Source organism: Mobula birostris, chromosome 7 (assembly GCF_030028105.1).
Source record: "Mobula birostris isolate sMobBir1 chromosome 7, sMobBir1.hap1, whole genome shotgun sequence".
Taxonomy (NCBI): domain Eukaryota; kingdom Metazoa; phylum Chordata; class Chondrichthyes; order Myliobatiformes; family Myliobatidae; genus Mobula; species Mobula birostris.
The window spans coordinates 68744834-68768735 of NC_092376.1; the positions used below are offsets into that span (position 1 = coordinate 68744834).

General features: G+C 42.0%; 1 protein-coding gene across 1 annotated transcript in view; it reads left to right on the forward strand.

Annotated features, from left to right (window-relative positions):
* The first annotated feature begins 7134 nt into the window (after positions 1-7134).
* The window catches only part of tyr (tyrosinase), a 47146-nt gene continuing 30378 nt past the window's right edge, over positions 7135-23902 (forward strand). The window contains exon 1 of the mRNA XM_072264356.1: positions 7135-8439. Within this exon, the coding sequence (XP_072120457.1) occupies positions 7606-8439 (834 nt within the window). The 5' untranslated portion in view covers positions 7135-7605. The remainder of the gene's footprint in view (positions 8440-23902) is intronic.

Here is a 23902-nt window from a genome sequence, read left to right on the forward strand (position 1 = left end):
AGATTCGCTGAGCTGGCCACAGATGCTAAGCAGCATGGATGGAAGGTGCCGATTTTCCCAGTAGGGGTTGGCTGCCGAGGATTTGTGACTACTTCCATGGTCAGATGGTTGAAGGGATTGGGAGTCTGAGGGCAGGGCCAGCGACAAGCTATTAAAAACCTCTCAGAGGCAGCCGAGTGAAGCAGCCACTGGTCATGGATGAAGAGGAGTGACTGCAGCTGGGCCCTAAAATGACCCATGGGTAACCAGATGTGAAGGGGGGTGTACCTGGGACACTGGGTCGCACTGTTGATGTAGTGTGCTTAAATCACCTCTGGAGATGTAGTGACAAAACATCTAAGAAGTGGGTGCCCACCTAATGACCCTTGGGAAGCATCTGCCACCCACCAAGCCCCATATCAAAATCTCTGTGCTATGACCCAGTAAGGATCTGCATATCAAAGGGATTGAAACATCTAGTCCTATGAGCTTGAACTATTACTTCGATAATTGGAACAAATTTCGAGCGTCATATTAAAATATCAGAGAACTCATTGGACAGGCAGCAGGAAGAGGACTGCTGCGTGGAAATGGAGATTTGAGGAGAATTGGGCTTGATGTTAAAGGGAGGTAGGGTACATTTGAGAGAGAAAATACCCATGGAGGGATTCCCAATTTTAATAGTACAGTTTTATTTCAGTGGTTTCAGGGTGACTCTAATGCAACTCCTAGCCAATAGTTGGAGGTGATAAGCCATAGTAGAAGGGTGTTTGTGTGTGCAGTGGGTGGGGGTGATGGATGGATGTGCATAGATAGTCTTGGCCCTCAGGATGTAGAAGATGCAAGTCCTGAATGGTTTGGAGTTAATGAGCAGAATGATAGGTGTGTGAGGTTATGGAATAGTGGATGTGCTGCAAGAATTAGTGATCACAACTGCGATAAGTGAGAGATAGAAGGCCGCTGGATTGAGAGCTTGCAGAAACATGGCTCCAGGACAACATCCATCTCCAGGCCAATCCACTCAAGAACCTGTGCTAATATTATTTTGTGACAGTATGTGTTTTCATAACTCTGCGTGCTGTGTGTGATTGTATGTATTATGTTTTGCACCTTTTCCCAGAGGAACAATGATTCATTTAGCTGTGTACATGTGTATGGTGAATGACAATTGAACTGAAACTTGAATTTGAGCACTTCCACTCCTCGTGCCTCATCAGGAATACTTTAAGAAACAGATCTTCAGCAGTTACTATGGATTGTCAATACCTTGTGCCCCACCAAAGTTCAGTTATGATGTAGGCCTGAGGCTGCTTAACAAAATAAGAGCCAATAGTATTATGGGAAAGATACCAGAATAGATAGAAGATTGGTTGACTGGCTGAAGGCAAAGAGAGGGAATGACTTTTTCTGGTTGGCTGCTGGTGGCTTGTGGTGTGCCACAGAGGTCGGTGTTGGGAACACTTCTTTTCACATTGCATGTCAATGATTCAGATGAAGCAATTGCTTGCTTTGTGTCCAGGTTTTGGATGATACGGGGATAGATGGTAGGGCAGAGCGTATTTAGGAAGCAGGGTGCCTACAGAAGACCTTAGACAGGCTGGGAGAATGGGCAAAATAGTGGCTGTAGGGCAGTGTACAGTCATGTACTTTGGCAAAAGGAATAAAGGAATAAATTATTTTGTAAGTGGGGAGAAAATTCAAAAATCGAGGTGCAAAGGAACTTGGAAGTCCTCATGCAGGATTCCCTGATGGTTAACTTGCAGGTGGTAAGGAAGGCAAATACAATGTTGGCATTCATTTCAAGAGGACTAGAACACAAAAGCAAGGATGTGATGCTGAGGCTTCATAGGGCATTGGTCAGATTGCACTTGGAGTAATGTGAGCAATTCTGGGCCTTTATCTAAGAAAGGATGTGCTGGCATTGGAGAGAGTCCAGAGGGGGTCCATGAGAATGATTCCAGAAATGAAAGGGTTAACATATGAGGCATGTGTGATTACTCTGGGCCTGTACTTGCTGGAGTTTAGAGGAATAAGGAGGATCCTATTGAAAGGATTGGTTGGAGTGGATGTAGAGAGAATATTTCCCATAGTGGAGAATTATGGGACCAGAGGGCCAACCTCAGAATTGAGGGACAGCTATTTAGGACAGAGATGAGGAAAAATTTCTTTAGCATTCAGGAGGTGAATCTGTGGAGTTTATTGTCATAGACAGCTATGGAGGCCAAGTCAATGGGGATATTTAAAGTGGTGTTTGATGGATTCTTGATTAGTAAGGGTTTCAACAGTTACAGGGAGAAGGTAGGAGACTGGGCTTGAGAAGGATAATATATCAGCCACCATCGAGTTGCAGACATTCTTGATGGGCTAAATGGCCTAATTCTGCCCCTAGTTCGTATGGTTTTATATCACATGATCTGGCTGCAACCTATGGGCTTGACCCACCTGACCTTTGCTGGGCTTCACTGATTGGCAATATTTAAACAGCATGAAATGGAGAGTGCATAGCATTGAATTATTTGCCGTTGTTATATTAATACCACACTCCACCAATAACCACTCGAGTTTGATTTTGCCTGAGAAACAGGGAGGGCAAGGGATCGGATTGAAGCTTTATACTCCGAGTTGCAATGCCACCTGTAGTTGGATTGTTAATGTTTTACCCTTCAGGGAATTGTTAATTTTCCATCTCTCTAAGAAAGAATGCAAATTTATCAGGGATCTTTGTGTTTGCATTGGATAATCCTAAAAAAATTAAATTCTGCCATTGTGATCAAATTAATAGATTTCACAGAAGGCACAAACATACATCAAGGAGAAAAGGTTAGAATTAGGTCTGCATTGTTACATTATGGGCAGGCAAATATAAGCTTCTTTATTTATCCACTTGGCTCCTCACTCAAATTATATGAAAAGTCCCCTAAAGCTTACCCCTCTACTCATCCTCCTTACCACTACCTCCATCAACCATCTGCACATTACCACTCTGTGTCCAGTCATGCCTTCTATAAATCACCTTCTTCCAATTGACTATCAGGAACACTGAAATCCACAGACTTCATTGTATTAAAAAGTTCATGGCTGAACAGCTTTTAATGCCTTCAAAGTATTCTACTTTTGTAAAGTAGAGGGGATCATAAACAATGATTAATCCTCAGGAAACACAACACAAGGCTATGCCTCGTGGTCTTTCTCAAGCTGTCAGAAGGATTTTGACTTCAAGCATCTCTAATGTTCAGAAATTATTGGAAACAATAGAATGAATGAATGAATGAACAAACAAATGATAAAAATAAATAAATAAATAAACATTTGAAAAAAACTAAAAATAATATTTTATTTATAAATACATTGAGGATATCAATTAATTAAAAATATGAAAAGTTAACTTTAACTCAGATTTAACTGAACTTATCATATGAAAGAAAATAGTATGTTCTAGATGCACTATCTATGAGGAGCCAGATGCAAAGTAAATCCAGCTCAATTGTGAGTCCAGAGGTAAGACTCAAGGTCACAAGCAAGTGCATCTGAATTCCGACATCAGTGTTGTGGTGCTGAGGTACAAAAACCTGGAATGCGTGTTACAAAATTCACAGTATGGTCTTCCAAGCTGGCAATCTGTTCTGGACAATTGTTTATGGTGTGACCATAAATATCAATGCATTGCCATGTTTCTTTCTACACATCCCATCACACTGATCAAGTCGTAAAATTCTTCAGTCTTTCCGGTCTTGACTGACCTTTAAAACTGCCTATCTTTCCATCAGCTAAACTATATATTTACATTCCAACGCTTAAGTTACTTTTTTATCTTTTAATCTGTTTCTAGGTGTTGTTGACTAGGCCAAAAATTATTGAACATCACTGAATAACATGAAGCCACTTCTTGAATCAATAAACCCCTTTAGAAAAGGTCCTCCAAGTCAGGGTTGTATATGGTATGTTAATCTTTTGTGTTCTGATGAAATGTCTGTCCTTGTCTTCTTCTTGGTGGTAGGAGCCAGGAGTTTGGGAGGTTCTGTTAGTGTAGTCATGGTGAGTATCTCCTTTTTGTACATGTACATCACTGTAGGTATAGTTTACTGATGGAGGAAACTATGAATGATTAGAATCATGAAACTCTGTTAGATCAGATTAAATTATTGTTATGTACATCAGGGAGCAATGAAATTCCTCCCTTATCTTCTCCTTGATGTACATTGACTTCAGTTTTATTGGAATTGTGACAATTGGTTGTGTTAACTTGAGATCACATTCACATGTGGAGTTTAGTTATTTTATCCATGATTGGATCAGTTAGGAGCTGAATGGTATCAATGAAACCTGATCTGTGAGTCCTGAATTGAAGAGAAAATTCCATAAGTTATCTGTCGCTTGGAAAGAGAGCTTGTGCGAAAAGGATGAAGGATGGAGGCAAAAATGGCATATCAATATTTAATACCATAGAAAGGGGAGGAAGTACAGGGAGACAAAGTGAAATGGACAAGAGTAGTAAAAAGACACGGGTCTTAAAGAAATAGGAGTGCCAGTCAGTGAGTTATCAGTGAATAGGTGGCCCTTGTTAGCTCTGTCAACAACACTTTCCATCACTTCGATATTGATGGTAAATTTCCTGCTTTGAACATGCCCTGTTTTTAATGACCAGACCAATTTTCCACATGATTGAGTCAACACTAGAGTTAAAACTGCAATCTACAGTTTGATTAGTGTGACTGGTTCCGGAGTACCTAGAACCAGGTATTGTGTAGTCTTTCCTGCATCTGTGTCTTCCACTGTTTCTTGCTATTTTGAGAACTGAGAGAAGCTGTCTGTCCTAAAGGAATATCATCTCTAAACCATCCTTGCTGAGAGTACATCTTTTAACCAGTGACACAAGAGATTCTACTGAAGCTGGAAATCCTGAGCAAGACAACAGATGACATACGGGGGCATTGATGGCAGAGGAACCAAATGCAAGACACAGACACTGAAGTACTAGGAACAGGACTAGGTTTGACAAGAAAGCAGGGGAAGAAACGACGCTAGACATTGATATAGGCCCTGGACAAGACTAGGATTCAGGGCCTGGGCTAGGACTTGGACTAGAAACACCGGACCCAGATGGGGAACTAGGAATGAGGAGCCTGGACTAGGAACATGGAACTCTGGAACCAGAGCCTGGACAAGGACTTGGAACCTGGGTTTTGGTTCGGATTTGGAACCTGGGTCTTGACTCGGAACTGGAACCAGGGTCTAGGCTAGGTCTCAGGACTAGGATCTTGGCAAGGACAGGACAAGGAACCTCCAGCCCAGGGCTGGACGAGGAACCTCCAGCTAGGGCTGGGTGAGGAACCAGAACTAGATGAGGGACACAAAGATCAGATTTGGACAGGGCTGGAACACGGTGCCTGGGCTTGGTCTTGGAACATAGGAACACAGAGCCTTGGACGTGGACTGGATATTCAGAGCCTTGGACGTGGACTGGACGAGGTTTGGCTCAGCTTGGTGAGGCTCTTGGGTACAGAGCCAGGACTCCTCCTTGGAGCACAGGGCCAGGACCCCTCCTTGGAGCACAGGGCCAGGACCCTTTCTGAGGACACTTGCTAAGGAAACTGCCAAGGTAAACTGCCAAGGGACTCCTGGACTGGTCAAGGGGCATGGACAGGACAAGGACACAAAGCCTTGACTTGGACAGGACTGGAACACAGCACCTGGAACTTGGAACACAGGAACACAAAACACAGAGCCAGGAGCCCTCCTTGGGAACAGGACCTAGGGCCAGGACTCTTACTTGACACAGACACTAAACACAGGAACACAAAGAGATAGTTCCAAACTCAATAATAGGTAGTTCCTTATCTTGGCATGGCAAGGCTCCAATCTCACTCCAGTGGTTGAACTTGACAGGAATGCAAACCAGACTCCAGAAAGAAGAGGAAGGGAACAGTCCCACCCACAATCCCTCGTTTGCAGAGGTATTTATGTGCCAGCCCAAAATGAGAATCAGGTGTCTCAATTAAAGCACCCAACAGAACGAGGAGAAAAACAGGAAAACCCAGAACAAGGATTGATAGACCAGACAATGAACCAGAATGCAGACTTCATGGACCGGACCATGACAACGGAGGGGGAAAGAACAGTGGATGTTTCAGGCTGAGAACCTTAATCAAGTTTTCAGACATTAGAACACAGGCACAGACAATAAATGCTATATCACATGAATTCTGCCAGCATTCTGTGTATTTTCCAATCAGTATTCTCTTCCACGTTTTAAACTTCAGCCAATAACTATCTTGCACGACCTCAAATCTCGATCATTCATCGTTCCAGTCTTTAATGGAATACAAATGACCTCAATTCTCAGGATCATTCTATACCGAAATTCTACCTTTTGCCTATCCATTGCCTATTATTCATTCAGACACTGCTGCCATGGCTTTTTAATCCAGATTCCTTGGAATTCCCTCAGCATTTCTCCCAACCTGACCATTCCCTCTTCTCTTTATAAACCTGTTAAACTACCTCTATCTCTGTGTTAGTTTTGCTTTGCCAATTGCTCAAATCCCACCGGAATTTGGTCCCAAAATCAACTCACTAGAAGTCGGATTGATATTCTAGTCTTGGAGATCACATCAGTTCAAGAGTCACATTTTACGTTTCAAAGTATACGTGAATTCAAACCATAAATATTCACACATCTCCTTGTCTTTGTCCCCCTTTTGGGTCACCAGTCATGTTTGTTTAAAAAGCGCTTGATAACCTGACTATTTGCCTAAGGCGAATGCAGAATTGCCTATAAAGGCAACTTCATTCTAGATTCTTATCTTAGTCCTAGCAAAGAAGTAGAGGCAGGGTTGAGGAAGTCTAATAATGAGCATTATTGTGGGACGCTTCGTTGAACTTCAAATGCTCTCTCTGCGGTTGCGGGCCTGGGGATTAAAGAAACACGTGCTTTCTGCCCCATTCACGCAGTGGGCTTGTGATCCAGAATTCGCTTTGTGTCTCACGGTCCGATGAATGTCAGCCAGCCAGTTCAGGCATCCATTTCATCCTCCTGACTTGCACTAGGGCAAATTCTTAAAATTCTCTGATGTACTGGACTGAGCACGGGATGCTGGTTTTCCATTGAGTTAATGAATTTCATAGCCACCGTCTTTATTCTGCACAGAACCACTCTAATATGCAGCAAATTCGAAGGTGAAATGCCGCCTCTGTTCCTGGGTGCCGTATAAATCGACATATTGTATACACATACTATCTCTAAGTTATTTTGAATTTTGTTATCAAGTCTTCTCTTATTCCGTCTGGTGGATTCAATTGAAGATTGTTTGAGCTTCATTCGTCTGGAGATCATACGGTGAGCTGAATCGACAGACCCTTCACTTTGAGAATGAGAGTACTTTCTGAAGTTAGCCGGATTTATATAAACCGTCATACTAATCAATTATAAGAACGGTGCTCTCACTCACATTTAAGCGCGAAATTAAAATAAAAGGACATTAAAAATCCCACTGGATGTGGTCTGTGATTAGGTCGTCATTTACGCCATCGGGGATGAAAAGGTCTTTTCATTAATCCTAGACATGTGATGTGAAGTCCAGGATTATAAATCGAAGTATTTGAATCCTCGCTCTGAGTCGAGGCAGAATGCGAACACCCAGAAACGTAGCTGCTTTGTTTCTTTGCGTTCTGAGACTTTGCAAACTTTCCTCTTCGCAATTCCCTCGGGCATGTACCTCTATGGACTCACTCACCAGGAAGGAGTGTTGCCCAGTTTGGAGTGAGGATGGGTCCCCGTGCGGGCAGCTTTCTGGCAGAGGATCGTGTGAAGATGTGTCAGTGATCTCCACTCCCCATGGACCTCAGTTCCCGTTCTCGGGTGTGGATGACCGTGAAAACTGGCCAGCGGTCTTCTACAACAGAACTTGCAGGTGCAACGAAAACTTCATGGGCGTCCACTGTGGAGACTGCAGATTTGGCTATACCGGTGCAAATTGCACGCAGCACCGCATGTCCATCAGGAAAAACATATTCCATCTAACTACCACAGAGAAGAATCAGTTTTTTGCTTACCTCAACCAAGCTAAGTACACGGTCAGTGAAAACTATCAGATCGCCACAGGAACTTACGCCCAAATGAATAACGGCTCAAATCCCATGTTCAAGGACGCGAGTGTGTACGATCTGTTTGTTTGGATGCACTACTACACTTCCAGAGACGCTCTACTGGGTGTGGCCGGCGTTTGGCCAGATATTGACTTTGCCCATGAAGGCCCGGGATTCCTCACCTGGCACAGAGCCTACATGTTGTTGTGGGAACATGAACTCAGGAAGTTAGTGAACAATGACAATTTTACCATCCCCTACTGGGATTGGAGAGATTCACAAAACTGTACTATCTGTACTGATGAGTATATGGGGAGCGGCCATTCCACAAACTCCAATCTTCTCAGCTTTGCATCCGTCTTTTCTACATGGCAGGTACTGTACACAAAGAAATCTTTTATATACACATTTATGCTCATATCTTTTTCTTCCTTCTAGCTGATATGGCATGGTGACTAGTGGCAATCTATTTCTTTCATTGCTGTTTGGTATTTCCTTTCAGTATGTAAACAAGGGACTGACCTGGCCCTAGAAAGATGGAATGGGGGCTTACAGGCGTATTGTAAGCAACTGAGTAGATCCCAGACACTGCTGAGGGAACAAAACTCTAGGCTGTACTTCCTGAGACATGAACAGATTGATTCTGAACAAGGATCATTTTTTATTGAGTATATTGAAAACCCTTGAACATCTGATTAATACCTTACTGTTCGAATTTCTATTTCTATAGTTGTATGTAATTATAAATTGGATACATTGATACAGCTCACTACTGTAGCTGTTTTTTTCTTCTATTCTGAATTATCTTGTATTTAAAATATAGCACTACCTAATTAATTCTGTGAAGTTCCTATGCCTAATTAGCTTTGGCAGTCCGCCAATCACCTTATACGATCTGAAAACTTATGGACACTAAACATGCCCAGTTCCATCTCACTGCCACATTCATCAAGTCTTCCACTGCCTTTAAGTTATCAGACTGTTTATCTAAAATCTTTTAATGTCTTTTATCCAACTAAATATCGGAAAGAGCAAAATCATTTACTGCGGAGCTCACTATAAAATCTGTTTTGTAAACTTTGACTCCAGCCCTCTCCAGGGGAATTGTCTTGAGGTTGACCCTAGTTATTTGTGACCTTGCTGTTGTATTTGACCTGTATTGAATATCTGAGCCACACACCCATGCCATAATTGAGCCATCCTATTTCCTCCTCCATGTTAACCATCCACCCTGCTTTTCCATTATGCAAACTCAACTTCTAAACTTCACTCCTGACTGGCCTCCCATCATTCCACTCTAAATCCCATCCAGGACTCTGCTGTCTGAATATTTATTTGAAGTTTTGTTCACTACAAGTCCATTGACTACTACTGGTTACTCAATAGCTTCAATACAAAATTCACTTCAGGTGTTTCAAATTGATCGATAAGAACTCTCCCCCCATCTCTGGAAGTTCCCTCAAATCGACAAACTTCCAGTTGGGCTTCCTCCCTTCAAGTTCAGTGAGACTTGAACTATAAGTCATATGTTTGGATGAAAGGTGAAACATTTATGGAAGATTATGAGATCACCATTATTTGTCACATGTATATTGAAACATACAGTTAATGGTGGTGTTTGCATGAAACAAATAGTGAGCATTGTTTTGGGTAACCCGCAAGTGTCACCACACTTCTGACACCAACATAGCATGCCTACAACTCATTAACTCTAACCCATACATCTTTGGAATGTAGGAGGAAGCCAGGGCACCTGGAGGAAGCCCCGGTGATCACAAGCCGAGTGAACAAACCTGTTACAGGTAGCAGCAAGAATCAAACCCCAGTCTTCCAGCTGGTGCTGTAAAGTGTTGCGTGACTGCTACATTGCTGTGTGACCCTGAAATCTGAGAGGAATCAGCTTCATTCAGAGGGTAGTGTGAGGGTGGAACAAGCTTCCAGTGGAAATGGTAGATACAGGTTCAATTGTAACATTTAAGAAAAGTTGGTTCAGGTTCAAGAATGAGTGGAGTTTGGAGAGGTATGGGCTAGGTGCAAGTGGACGGGACTAGGCAGAAGATCAGGTCGGCATAGGCTGGATGTGCCAAAGGGTCTTTTTCTACACTGTTGTACTCTATGATTTTATGTCTTTAAATCAGCTGTCTTTCTTCTTTATTTGTTTGTGCATAACCTGAAGCTAATCTCTGGCCAGTGGTAGGCAGGCATGAAGTGCTGGTAGCCCCTTCTCAGACCTATTGTCCTTTCTCTTTGGCCTTCCTCAACATTTAAACTTTTGCTGAAGCTCCTTGTGTCCACATTGAATGGCTCTGATTAGATTATCCCAGAGCAAGAATCAGTTCAAAGAGTTCACAGAATGGGGGACTGCAAGGACAGTCTCACAAAATTGCCACCTCCATCTCCTACAAGCACATGGCAAGAACGAAGACAATCGGTTTCTCTATTTCTGCTGTCCTTGATTCACTGATTTGTAGACTGTTGCTCTGTCTGGCCAACACTGCTCATTAATTGTTCCATTCCCATCAAAGAGGAGGTGATGTAGCATCCATACCAGGGCCAGCAGATGCGGACTCAAAACCAGTTACTTTCCTCAGGCAGCAAAGCTGATCAACACCTCCACCTACAAAACTACCACCACTACTTTATCATTTCCTGTCGGAATCACCTTATGAATTGTATTCTTTATCTTATTGTGTTTTTTTTTGTGCTGCATCAGATCCAAAGTATCATCATTTTGTTCTGCTTTACACTTGTGTACTGGAAATAATATTAAACAATTGTGAATCTTGAAATAGTTACTATCCAGTGTGACTGTCAGATTAGTTTTATTATTAACTATTTCATGATAGAGTGATCATTGGCAAAACCAGCCTTTCTGGCCCATCCATACTTGCCCTTGAGAAAGTAATGGAGATCGGCCTCCTTGAGTCTCTATATTGCTTTGTGTAAAAGTTGTGAAAGTACTTCCATAATTCTCTTGGCTGGCAAGTTTCATGATTTAGACTTAACAACAAAAGCGTACATATTTTCCAAGGCATCATACACAAAATGCTGGAGGAACTCAGCAGACCAGGCAGCATCAATGGAAAAGAGTAAACAGTCGACATTTCGGGCTAAGGCCCTTCATCAGAACTAGAAAGGAAGGGGGAGAAGTCAGATTAAGAAGAAGGGAGGAGGGGAGGAAGAAGTACAAGGTGCTGGGAAGTTGATTAATGAAAGAGATAAAGGGCTGGATGGGGAATCTGATAGGAGAGGACAGCAGACAATGGAAGAAGAAGAAAGGGGAGGAGCACCAGAGGGAGGTAATGAGCAGGTAAGAAGAGAAGGTGTGACAGGGAAACAAAAATATGGAATAGTGAAAGGGGGGTGGCATTTCCAGAAGTTCAAGAAATCAATGTTCATGCCATCAGGTTGGAGGCTACCCAGGCGGAATATGAGGTGTTGCTCCTCTAACCTGAGTGTAACCTCATCATGGCAGTAGAGGAGGCCATGTCGGAATGGGAATGGGAAGGAGAATTGATATGGTGGCCACTGGGAAATCCTGCCTTTTGTGGAGGATGGAGAGTAGTTGCTTAACGAAGCGGTCTCCCAATCTATGTCGGGTTTCACCGATATAGAGGAGGCCTTGCCAGGAGTACCAGATGGGGTAGATAACCCCTACAGACTCACAGGTGAAGTGTTACTTCACCTGCAAGGACTGGTTGGAGCCCTGGATGGTAGTGAGGGAGGAGGTATAGGGGCAGGTGTGGCACATTCCACTTGCAAGAATAAGTACCAGGAGGGAGATCAGTAAGGAGGGACGAATGGACAAGGGAGCCGCACAGGGAGCGATCCCTGCAGAAAGCAGAAAGTGGGTGGGAGTGAAAGATCTGCTTGGTGGTGTGATTCTGTGGGAGATGGTGGAAGTTATGAAGAATTATATGCTGGATGCAAGGCTTGTGGGGTAGTAGGTAAGGACAAGAGGAACCCTATCCTACCCTTTTTGGCGGTGGGAAGATAGTGTGAGGGCAGACGTGCGCAAACTGGAAGAGATGCGGGTGAGGGCAGTGTTGATGGTGGAGGAAGAGAAGCCCCTCTCTTTCATGAAGGAGGACATACTGGGGGAGTGGAAGGGTGTGGGTGGGTTTGCAGTGACAGGTAGGATGAGGAGGAAGCTGATGGAGGTCTTCCTATGTCCATCCTGCTTCTGTCCTTGGAGGCGGTAAGTCGTATCCACAGATTTAGGAAGTGTTTTTGGAGGAGCTTAGGTAAGTAATTGCAGAGCATCTTCCAGATTGTAAATTCTATGGCAAGTGAGCAAAAGTTGCCATAGCTCTCCTAATTTATAAATTCCCACAGGGAGAATTCTCAGCTGCTGAAGCTTAGGAAATGAGTTGGTTTATAGAACATATGGTGAGGACACTTTCGATAGGTGATCTCAAGACATGTTGTCTTTTGAGAATGTGTGCAGTGTTACCATCTTAAAAATAACTAAGGCTCCTGGCTAAGAGATTGACAAGGGAACAGTAATGCAACTATCTAAGTGGCAAGAGCATGTGAACTGTTATCATTATTCGAGAGCAGCACCCCTCAGCAATTCTACTACTCTTTTTGAAAATTAAATGGGAGCTGATGTGACTTTTTTAGAGTTTCTCTCCACATTTCCTTTGTTTTCTTTCAGAAGCAGCATGATGCATTTTGAAGCAAGCTAACAGTAGTTTGATTATCCAAAAAACCTGTTAGAGCTATAACGCTAGACTCCATCACTGAGGACTACATGTCTGTAGAACTAGCCACAGACTCTGCTGTTAATGGCATTGATTCTATCCTTGATCTGAATACCAAAAACAAAGCTGAAAATGCTTATACCATTGTTAGTAGACTTTGGTGCAATGAGATGATTGCATACAGCCTGCATTCATCTGTAAACGTCTGGGATTTATTTGAAGCATAATTTTTCAATGCATTTGGTGAGGTGATCTTCGCTGAATGAGTACCAGCCCTTCACATTCTATGCAAAGCAGTGACTTCATAAAATACCAACAATGATTGATGGCTCAGAGGATTTGTCTTTGATTTCAACATTTCTCATAGTGGTTTTTAGACAGTGAGAAAAATCTCTTCTAGCTTCCAGAAGAAAATAAAACTGCAGTCTGAGGTAGTGTAACAGATGAAATAGAAGACAGGTAAATTGTATGTGCCATGAAAGTGACAATCATTCTGCACTTTGATAGAGCAGAGCTCTGTTCCATTCAGCGTAAGTGGTTGTTGGTTTGCAATGATGTGGAGGCAGCAGGAGAGAACCAGTGAAACATAGAACACAACTCTGTATCCAAAGTAATACACAAACCATGAATTAACAAATGAATTCTATTTTCCTTACAATTTATATTATAGATTGGATGACCTCAGTAAGCATGTGCTGGGATTCCAATGCTTGATTAACCTGTACTCATTTGTCCTGATGCAGAATGGACACAAAATTGATGCTCTCGTTTCCATTACTGAGTTTTATCAACCATGCTGTTCAATACACAGGGACTCATGCAAGCAATTAGATTTTATGGATGGCTGGCACTAATTGAAGCCAACTGGCACAGTGAAATTAAACTTGTGTTCCATCGAACCATAGAAATGTACATCACAGAAATGGGTCCATCTGGTCCAGCTTATCCATGCTGACCTTGATGTCCAACCACACTAACACTATTTATTCACAGAGACTTGTATCCTCTATCCCCTTTCCTATCTAAATGCCAGTCCAAAAGTCATATCCACAGACTCTGCCATGGGATCTGGATGCCCTTTCAGATGGGCTGCAGGGTGAGGTTGGCAATCATGCTCATGAATATGCACGTCCCAGCCAATTAGTGTTTCTTTCTGATTGTATTTAACTTTCTTCCTCTCATTTCAGTCTTGTCAAATCTTGACCAAAAAGAACAGCAACATCCTTGCTCCCTGCTTTCCTTTGGCCTTGTTCTGGGAAAAAAAGACTACGGCTGAGATTGACATTGTAAAGGAGTGGTATTTATTTTGTAGTAAGTTACTGTATCCAAGCTGTAATGTCAACACTAGCTTTCTGTTTGAGAGTTTTAGTTAATGGCACTGTTGGCTTAGCAATTATTGCTTCCTTTAATTCTGCACAGTTCTTACTAAAATTCAATGAATGATTCATCCGCTTCAATGTCCCTCTTTCTTCACTTGGACCATAACCACAAATCCTTGTCACCAAATAAGTTTTAAATGTTGTATTTGTATCTGGCTCCACTAACTCCTCACCACCTTCTGTGGGGAAAAACTTACCCCTCAGGTGTCCATTAAATATTTTGCTTTGTACCTACAACCTGTGCTCTTTAGTTTTAGACTTCCCAACCCTGGGAAAAAGAATATATATCACAGTTTTGTGAACCTCCATAAAGTTGCCTCTCATCCTCCTACATTCGAGTAAACTCAGCCTATCAAGTCCCTCCTTTTAACTGCAAACCTCCATTCTAGCTAACATCCTGATGAATCTGTTCTACCCTCTCTCTACTGCTGCCACGTCCTTCTAGTAGTGTGCTGACCAGAATTGTACATAGTACCCCAAGTACAGCTTTATCAATGTTTTGTTCAACTGCAACGTTACATCAGAACTGAAAATCACTCGTCCTCCAATGTAATTCACCTTCTCACATTCAGCTTCACCATAATCCCACGATATATTTCTTATTCTTACAGATGACCCTACTATTCCTATCATTTGAATGGAGGCACCTAAGTAAAACAAACAATGAGCCTGTGCTGGAATGAAACTATATCGGGGGGGGGGGGAGGTCTTATAGAATCGGAAGTGAATAGCAGAGTTAGTGGGGACAGTTGGCTGTAAATATCAATAAAATGGTGTTTTAGGTATATCACATCTGATCTGTTATTGGTACATCTGTTTTATTTGTGAGAATTGTGCAAAATATATCAGTGTTTAACCCCAGGGAAGTCCTGGCTTTCAGGTTGCTAGGAGCTGGAGAGATGCGGGACACCATTCTGTTCGCCTTCTGAAAGGTCATGGTAATGGAAACTCTGCCTTCTGTCAGTCCCTGCCTTCTGCAGAACATTCCAGCTACCTTTGTCAGGCAGGGAACCAGAAAATGTTGCTGTGTAGAATATGTTCCAGGGCTCTATACCATCCTGCTAGGATATCAGATACGTGCAAATTTGCAAGGTTCATACCATCTGCAATATCGTTGAAGGCATTTGCTTGTGTGCATTAAGTGCCCATCAGAAGCAGGGAGATTGTAACATTAATCAGGAAGCATCTCCAATTTCATAGTGGAGGTCAACTAGTTGACATCCTATCTAGATGGCTTGTGGACTCATTTACACAGGGTTTCTCTCTCAATTCCTCCATACTATCTGCTAAGAGATCCTGAAAGAAAATGCAAACAGTGCTGCAGGTAATAAAAGCCTAGAATCCTGGAAATACTCAGCAGGTCAAGTAAGATGGAAAATCTGCTGGCCTTTCATTGTAGATAGTTTCCAAGTCAAAAGGCAACTTGAGATCTTGGATGACTTTTATTCCTTCCTACTCTAGGTTCCATGCAAAGACTCCTCTTTGCTCCTAAGTTTTGCATAGAGTCATAGAACAGTACAGCACAGAGTCAGGCCCTTCAGTCCATCTAGTCCATACTGAACTACCTAGTCCCATCGACCTGCACCCAGATCACATCCCTACATACCCCTACCATCCATCTACCTATCCAAGCTTGTCTTAAATGTTGAAATTGAGCTTGCCTGCACCACTTTTGTTGGCAACTCATTCCACCCTCTAAGTGAAGAAGTTTCCCCTCATGTTCGCCTTAAACTTTTCACCTATTTAGTCCATGCGGAAATATAAATCTACCTAGTCCCATTGACCTGCACTGGGGCCATAGCCTTCCATAACCCTCCAATCCATATAATCATCCAAATTTCTCTTAACTATTGAAATCAAACCCACATCTACAACTTCCCCTGGCAGCTTATTCCACATCCTCACCAGCCTATGAGTGAAGAAGTTCTCCCTCATTTCACCTTTCACACTTAATCCATGACCTCTAGTTCTAGTCTCACCCAACCTCAGTGGAAAATGTATTTACTCTATCCATACTCCTCATAATTTTGTATACATGTATTAAATCTCCCCTCATTCTTCTGCACTCTAGGAAATAAAGTATTAACCTATTCAACTTTTCCCTATAATTCAGGTCCTCAAATCCTGGTAAAATCCTTACAAATTTTCTCTGTAATCTTCAATTTTATTGACATCTTTCCTGTAGGTAGGTGACCAAAACCGCACACAGTACTCCAAATTAGGCCTCAGCAATGTCTTATGCAACTTCAACATAACATCCTGCACTCAGTACTTTGACTTATGAAGACCAATGTGCCAAGAGCTGTCTTTACAACCCTATCTACCTGTGACAACACTTAAAAGGAATTATGGATATGTATTTCCAGATCCCTTTGTTCTACCACACTTTGCAGTGCCCTAGAACTCACCGTGTAAGTCCTACCCCAGTTTGTCCTCCCAAAGTGCAATACCTCACACTTACTGTATCTGCATTAAATTCCATCTGCCATGTTTTCAATCCATTCTTCCAGCTGGTCCAGATCCTGCTGCAAGCTTTGATAATCCTCCTTGCTGTCCATTACACCCAGAGTCTTGGTGTCATTTTCAGATTTGCTGATCTGGTTTACCATAGTACCATCCAGATTGTCAATATAGATTTCAGGCAACAATGGACGCAGCACAGATCCCTGTGGCACATCACCAGTCACAGGCCCCCAGTCAGAGAGGCAACCAAAGCTAATGTCTAATCAAATTTATTGCCTCATGTTGATTGCCAAGTGACTGAATCTTCTCAATCAACCTTGCATGCAGTACCTTGTCAAAGGTACATGTAAAGGCCATGTAGATTACATCTACTGCCTTGCCTTCATCAACTTTCCTAGTAATTTCCTACAAAACCCAACATCTCCTTGGGAACTGGGGTGCACAGAGTGCCCCGATTGTCCCACTCACTTCTTTTGAAACCTCTCTCCTGGAACACAATCCACCATCTCCTCAGGGTCTGTGGTACAGAGAATGTCTCAACTGCCCCAGCTCGCTTCCTTTGAAATCGCTCTCCTGCTAAGCTATCCAACATTTCCTTGGTAACTTTGGTGCACAGAGTGTCCCGACTTCCTCTGCTCACTACTAACCTCAAGTCTCATGCAGGGGGTCCCCTGTTTATAGCCACTAGGAGAGAGGCGTCCAAGCCAGTGCACTCCACGGGGTGCGGCATGGCACAGCATCTGGGCTGAAGTCGATGTTGCCCACTCCCCCCCACCCCGTGTTCATTTGACAGAAGACGAGCTCTATTGTGGTTGACTGAAGATTTCAATGGTCTGAAAGGTCTGGACAATATACATAGATATTTTGTGTGGTTGTATTTTACTGGTATTCTATATGAGCTTGTTATCTTGTATATGCGAGAACTAGGTTCCAAGCAACGATATCGCCCGAGAGGGGCAACGGAGCTGCTGTGCTCCACTGAGGGGGGGGGGGTTAGTGTGGCGCAGCGGCCATGCTGGAGTTGGAGCTGACCCCCATTGTTCGCTCGGCAGAAAACTAGCGCTATTGTAGTTGACTATAGATTGATGCCTTAAGTTTGGACTCTTTATTGCGTGATTGTGAAACCATTTGTGCTTGCTATCTTGTACGTGCTTTGTGTTACCGTTGAAACTGTGCTTAGAGTAACATTGCTTCATTTGGCTGTATTCATGAGTATTCATGTATGGTTAAATGACAATTAAACTTTAATTGTATTGAATTCCTCTCCCACTTCACAAACCAGCATCTGTGTCATACAGAACTGTTGCATGGACGGTTTTTGTTTGGCAAGCTTAAGTGCACTAGGCTTTTCATGACCAGCCTCATTCTGCAGGCTAGACCTTACCTGCATCCTCTGAAACTGAATTAGTTTCTGGCGCAATCTCCGTGAAGTTGGGATCTGTGCTTTCCTTGGCCACACGACATAATGATCCTACCTCTAATCCTTTAGTTCATGATTGGTATTTCTCCTGCTGGTCAGGTATTAAATCAAAATGACATTGTCATTGTGTTAACTTCTTTTGCTCCTCTACTATCATCTAGCCTGGATGAAGTTATTATCATTCTGAAAGAAGAACAACATGAGATTAAGAGATACAAATGCCTGCATTGCTGCAATTTGGAACAACAACCTGCTGGAGGAACTCAGGTTGAGTAACTGTGGAGAGAAAAGAATTGTCTTCGCCCTGAAGCAATATCTCAACCCGAAACATTGACATTTCATCTCCCCCCACCCCCCCACTACATAATGCTGTTAAACCTACAGAGTTTCCCCAACAACTAAGAGGTGGTTGTAGGAGGTGGAGGAGCGATTATGAGTTTGCTTTCATTCAGTGGACTGGGCCGTCTTCAAGCACTCATCTAGAGATCTGACAGAATACATCATGGTTGTAGCGGACTTTATTAAAACAGCTGAAGGTGAGTGTGTCCCAACTAAATCATTCAAAGTCTTCCCCAGTCAGAAGCCCTGAATCAACCATGAGGTGCAAAATCTGCTGAGGGCCACATCAGACGCATTCAAGTCTGGAGACCAAGAGAGCTACCAGAGGTGCAGATATGATCTCCAGGAAGCTACCTCATGGTGAAGTGGAAATTCCGACCAGACCTGAGTCAATGACAACTGTGGCAGGGCTTGAGTACCGTGACCTTTGACGAAGTTAAATCAAGTGACATGGGAGGCAGCAGGGCTTCGCTTCCTGATGAGCTCAGTGCCTTCTATGCTTGCTTTGACCATCAGAACATGGGGAAACCATCGTGAACCCCACATCCACCGATGATCCTGTGATCTCAGTCTCTGAAGCTGAGCTGCAGGCTGCCTTCAGGAAAGTGAATCCACAGAAAGCATCTGGACCAGGTGGAGTACACTGAAGACCTGTGCTGAACAAATGGCCATTGCATTCACCGATATCTTTAACTTCTCACTTCGACAGTGTATGGAACCCACCTGCTTCAAGCAGGTTTCAATTATACCAGTGCCTGAGAAGAGTGTGGTGACCTACCTCATTGACTGTCACCCAGTTGCACTTACAGCGATGAAGTGTTTTAAGAGGTTGGTGATGAAAGGTGACCTGGATTGGACAGCAGTGTTTTGTTCAAAGATGTTCACTTGTGTGTTTATTCTCCACAGCGAGCTTAGTTGTTAATAGCCACTATTTAAATAGTGGGTCTCCCCTCTCTGCCAAAGAGAAGATACTTCTAGCTATCAGTTGTGTTTTTCAACTCCAAACAACATTGTTAAAACATGTTTAAAATTCACAGATGATTTCTATCTTATAAAAGACTTCAAAATTACAAACAATTTCTAAGAAAACAAAAGATTTCCAAAACACAGGTAAATTCCTATAAACTAAAAAGTAATACCAACAATACAGATGAACCAGTCATTTGTCACAGAAATCGAAGGCAGAGGAATGGACTCTAGTTCCCCATGTTTCTTTTATGTTTCTTGATGGTCCTTACCATATTTCTAATAAGCCTGAACAGCTGTCTATCACACACATGTGAGGTTGTTTCAGATACTTTTTAACACAAATGATCTCAAAGCTTTTGGGAGGGGTGGTTCCTAGCTACCCACAATTAATGCTGTGGCGCTAACTCCTCTGAGTACATAACCCTTCCAGATTATTCTGCAAGCATCCTTGAACCAAACAACTTAGCATTATCAGGTTTGAAACAAACCAAATTAAGTAACCCATTCTCTGCATTGCAGCTGTTCAGCAATGTGACTCAACATCCCGCTTTCTATAGACAGTACATCTATTTACAAAGCGTGTTTTTTCAATTTCAAGCTGATTACTGCTTTCAGTTTATACAAAAAACTGAAAACTGGGTCCCATTAATGACCAGAAGCTAAACAATGAATATTAGTTGGATGTTTAGCTTACAACTGGCTGATCTTTACAAGTGGCAGCTCCTAGGTTTAGAAAGCTAAGTTTGGCAACAAAACAAGAGGCCCTTGACACAGGATGCAAATCTCCACCACACATGCATCTAGCATCAATTGAGTACAATGAGCGTATAGTGTCAATAGTATGCTTGAATCTTGATTATCTGAAACAGTTACTATGTGAGAGGGACATGCCCATCCTAGCACACGTCAGCACCGGGGACTGGGTGGAGAAGATCAACAGTGAGAACCATTCGCCACGAAGGTGGCTCTGCAATGCTCATAGAGAGTGAAAGGCACAGATGTCCTTATGGTTATCCACTGCGACCCAAGAAAAACCCCAGTTTATGAAAATTACTCATACCACTGGATCTGCACTTCCAATGTCAAGAGAGTAGAACTGTGAGGCCCAGTGTAATGGCTTTTCCAGTTTAAAAACTCTTCCACACAGATTTCTGCCATTGTTGAATCCAACAGACAACCACAATTATGTGAGAAATGGTGTTTTGGAAGATTATGTAATGTCTAAAATAGTTTATGATGCTTAAAGATGCATTGAACAATCCAGGATCTATACATGAGAGGTTATTGAACTTCTGTAGGAACCCATCCATTTCTTTAGACATTGACTCCTGGTGTTGGCAGATATAGCTGTCATCTCTGATTGCTTTTGCAGACTGTTACCACAGAAGCAATTAGCCCCTCCAAATAAAGGACTTCTCTATCACTTTTCTCCTCACCCATCATGACTCTAGACAGAAAGACTGAAATTCTGAATATATGCTGGGTCAGAGCGAGTTCAAGGATGCCTCCGATCTTTTGCTGCCCCTTCAAAAGCTGGAGAGTGCCTTTAATTTGTGGGGGCTAATTATGAGAAAATCTACTTTCTCACCTCTTTGAATCCTCTGCTGTTAGCATCGCTATATGTAAGAGTCATGCAACAGAAAGCTGGCACACTGACTGAATTGGACAGGTATGGATTCACCATATAATGCCACCTACATGTTAATTTTCCATTTTCTTAAAACTGGTTAACTGGTTTCATGCTCCCTTTTTGTTTAAATTCACCATTAAATGGGTTTGAATTCCAGTGAGATTTCAAATGGCTTTCAAAAGTATATTACTAGGCTGAACTTTGAAAGGTTCATTACATCTCTACTTAGTTGTAATTAAATAAGACTGAATAATCTGTATTTTCTGTGATTTTAAAAATATTTCAATAAAGTTTAAATGGAGAACAATTTTGATTTCTGGCAGATTTTGATGCATATTTTATTTAATTATAATTCAATGAATGTAGGTCAGTTCAGAATTCAGAAGACAATACATCTAACTATGAAATAAGACAGCTGACAGACTGTAAAGTGAATTGACAGCTTTTCAGTTTCTTTTTATTGGCCTTTAATACTTTGTCCATAAAGATGTCAATAGAAGCTATTGTTATTCTGTATTTATGAAGCATTGGTGACATTGATGCAAAAATCTCCATAGTAACCATTCAAACAGTAAATATAATTTTCAGATGTGAAATTTTGAGAAGTGATATACCGTAGGTAATTGTGTAAAAGATTTGCAACCCTGTCAGTAAATCTTAGTCAGGAGACAAGAATATTTAAAATTTTCAACAAAGAAAACAGACTGGAACATTATTCAGAATAAGTTAATTATGTCTACATTTGTGTTAGTGTCTTTATGACTCGTTCTATTTGGTGGACTATACTGATGAAAGTCTTCTCCCAGTTAGTTGTGTGGATTTGCAGGCCCTTAAATCTAGAAGATAAATTTCCAAAATCTATCAATGTCATATTTTGATCCATGATATCCTCCGGGGCTATGCATATGCCAGTGTGCTGTTAGGTTGTAAAGACCATGGAAAATGGAATTAAAAATTTATAGGCATCTTGTCATTCATCAATAAGGTATGGTGATTGGAAGGCACAGTCAGATTTTCAGTTGGCTATTGAGGAAAAGGAAGGAATTTTCTCATGATTTATGAGTACAATCATATTCAGGAAATATAACATTATCTGCCATTCACTGCATCCCCAAAATGAATAAGTACATAATTCTCTTGAGACCTTGCGATATTAAGTGTGAATATAAAAATATGTTCATGACGAATCATTCTGGATCACTCTGGTGCTCAGTTCCTAACTCGTTGCTCTGTTCCTCAACTTCTCTGCCACCGTTATTCACAATGTTCACTGTAACACTCTCCATCTTCCAATTCCCACTGTGGTCTTCACCAGGAACTTCTTCCTTGCACCCTATTTTCTCACTCTCAGCAAGATCCTGTGGAAGGTCACAAGCACAAACTCAGAAACCCCATGAGCAGTACTGTAGTAGACAATGGATGTCATGGAAACTGATTCATCTGTGAATCACATGCATATCATGAAAGATAGGGAGTTCAACTCTCTTATTTCTTTGACAAGATATGCATTAGTTATAACTTGCTCATAGCTCTTATTAACAAATATTCATTGATGTTAGTCAAATCTTCACCTTAGAAGAAAGCTGCAGATCCTTTAAACACCAACAGCAAAAGGCTGGCAGTGTCGTCAATCACATTAAGAATTACAGACATAGAAGCACTGATAGAGCATTCATCCACTTATCTTACAACACAGTACAAAGTTTGAAGTAAATTTATTATCTAAGTACATTTATGTTACCACATACAACTTTGTCTTGGAGTCTGTTGGAAGTCTAACATTCCTTTAGCAAAATATATTTTCATTTTTAAAATCTTTTCATTGATACATAATCTTCTACAGCTTTAAAATGGTACAAGATTACAGCAAATTGATATATAGATAGATAGATATACTTTATTAATCCCGAGGGAAATTTGGTTTCGTTACAGCCGCACCAACCAAGAATAGAGCGTAAATATAGCAATACAAAAAACCCCAACAATCAAACAACAAAATGCAAACTATGCCAGATGAAAAATAAGTCCAGGACCAGTCTATTGGCTCAGGGTGTCTGACCCTCCACGGGAGGAGCTGCACGTTCGATGGCCACAGGCAGGAACGACCTCCCGTGCTCGCCAAGTGTTGTATCATGGTGGAATGTGGCCGAAGTCCAACAGTAAAAAAATTCAATATCCAGTCTGCAAACACATTCCTTGATCGTAATATACCCCGGATTGCACCATCCGTTGTTAACCAGATCAGTAAGCACGCAACTCCTTTACGCTTACCGTTCTCGGTGCACTTCCAGTCAGCTGGAACGGTATTACCCACCGAACTGCTCTTCTCCAAAAGTCTCTGTTGTCTCGACCCGGTCCTCTTTCCTCGGCTTTGTGATCCCCCTCTGTGTATTTTCCTCCAGATTTCAGCGGGGTGTCCGCCGCTCTGTTAGCTAAGCCGGCCGGGATTTGCTGGTCCGTGGAATACACAATGCTTCTGTCCCGTGTGTCGGGATGTAACCATTTCCAGTGCTAAAGAAAACCCAAATAAAACTCTCTCTACCAGCATGTTAGAGAGGGTGTAGCTTTGACGTGTTACCGTGAGAAAAAAAATACAAAAAATAACATAAATTAAAAAGTAAGAAGAAGAAAGTAAAAGAATAGATCGGAACGGCTGTACCAGGCTGCATGCACGACCGGCACATGCGCACTAATGCGCACATATATACAATTAATAAAGCTGAAGAAAAAAATCTTATCAAAAAAGAATAATATGATAATGGAAAAAAATATTTTTTATAAAGAAATGAAGGAAAAAGAGAACCCCAACTATTAAAAGAAAGAAAAACCCCGGTAACTGCAAGAGAAAGAAAAAGAAAAAAAGAGGGGGAGAAAACCATTAGGAACCAACTCCCGGAGCAATATGTCTTACAATCATCAACCGCCAATTCACATT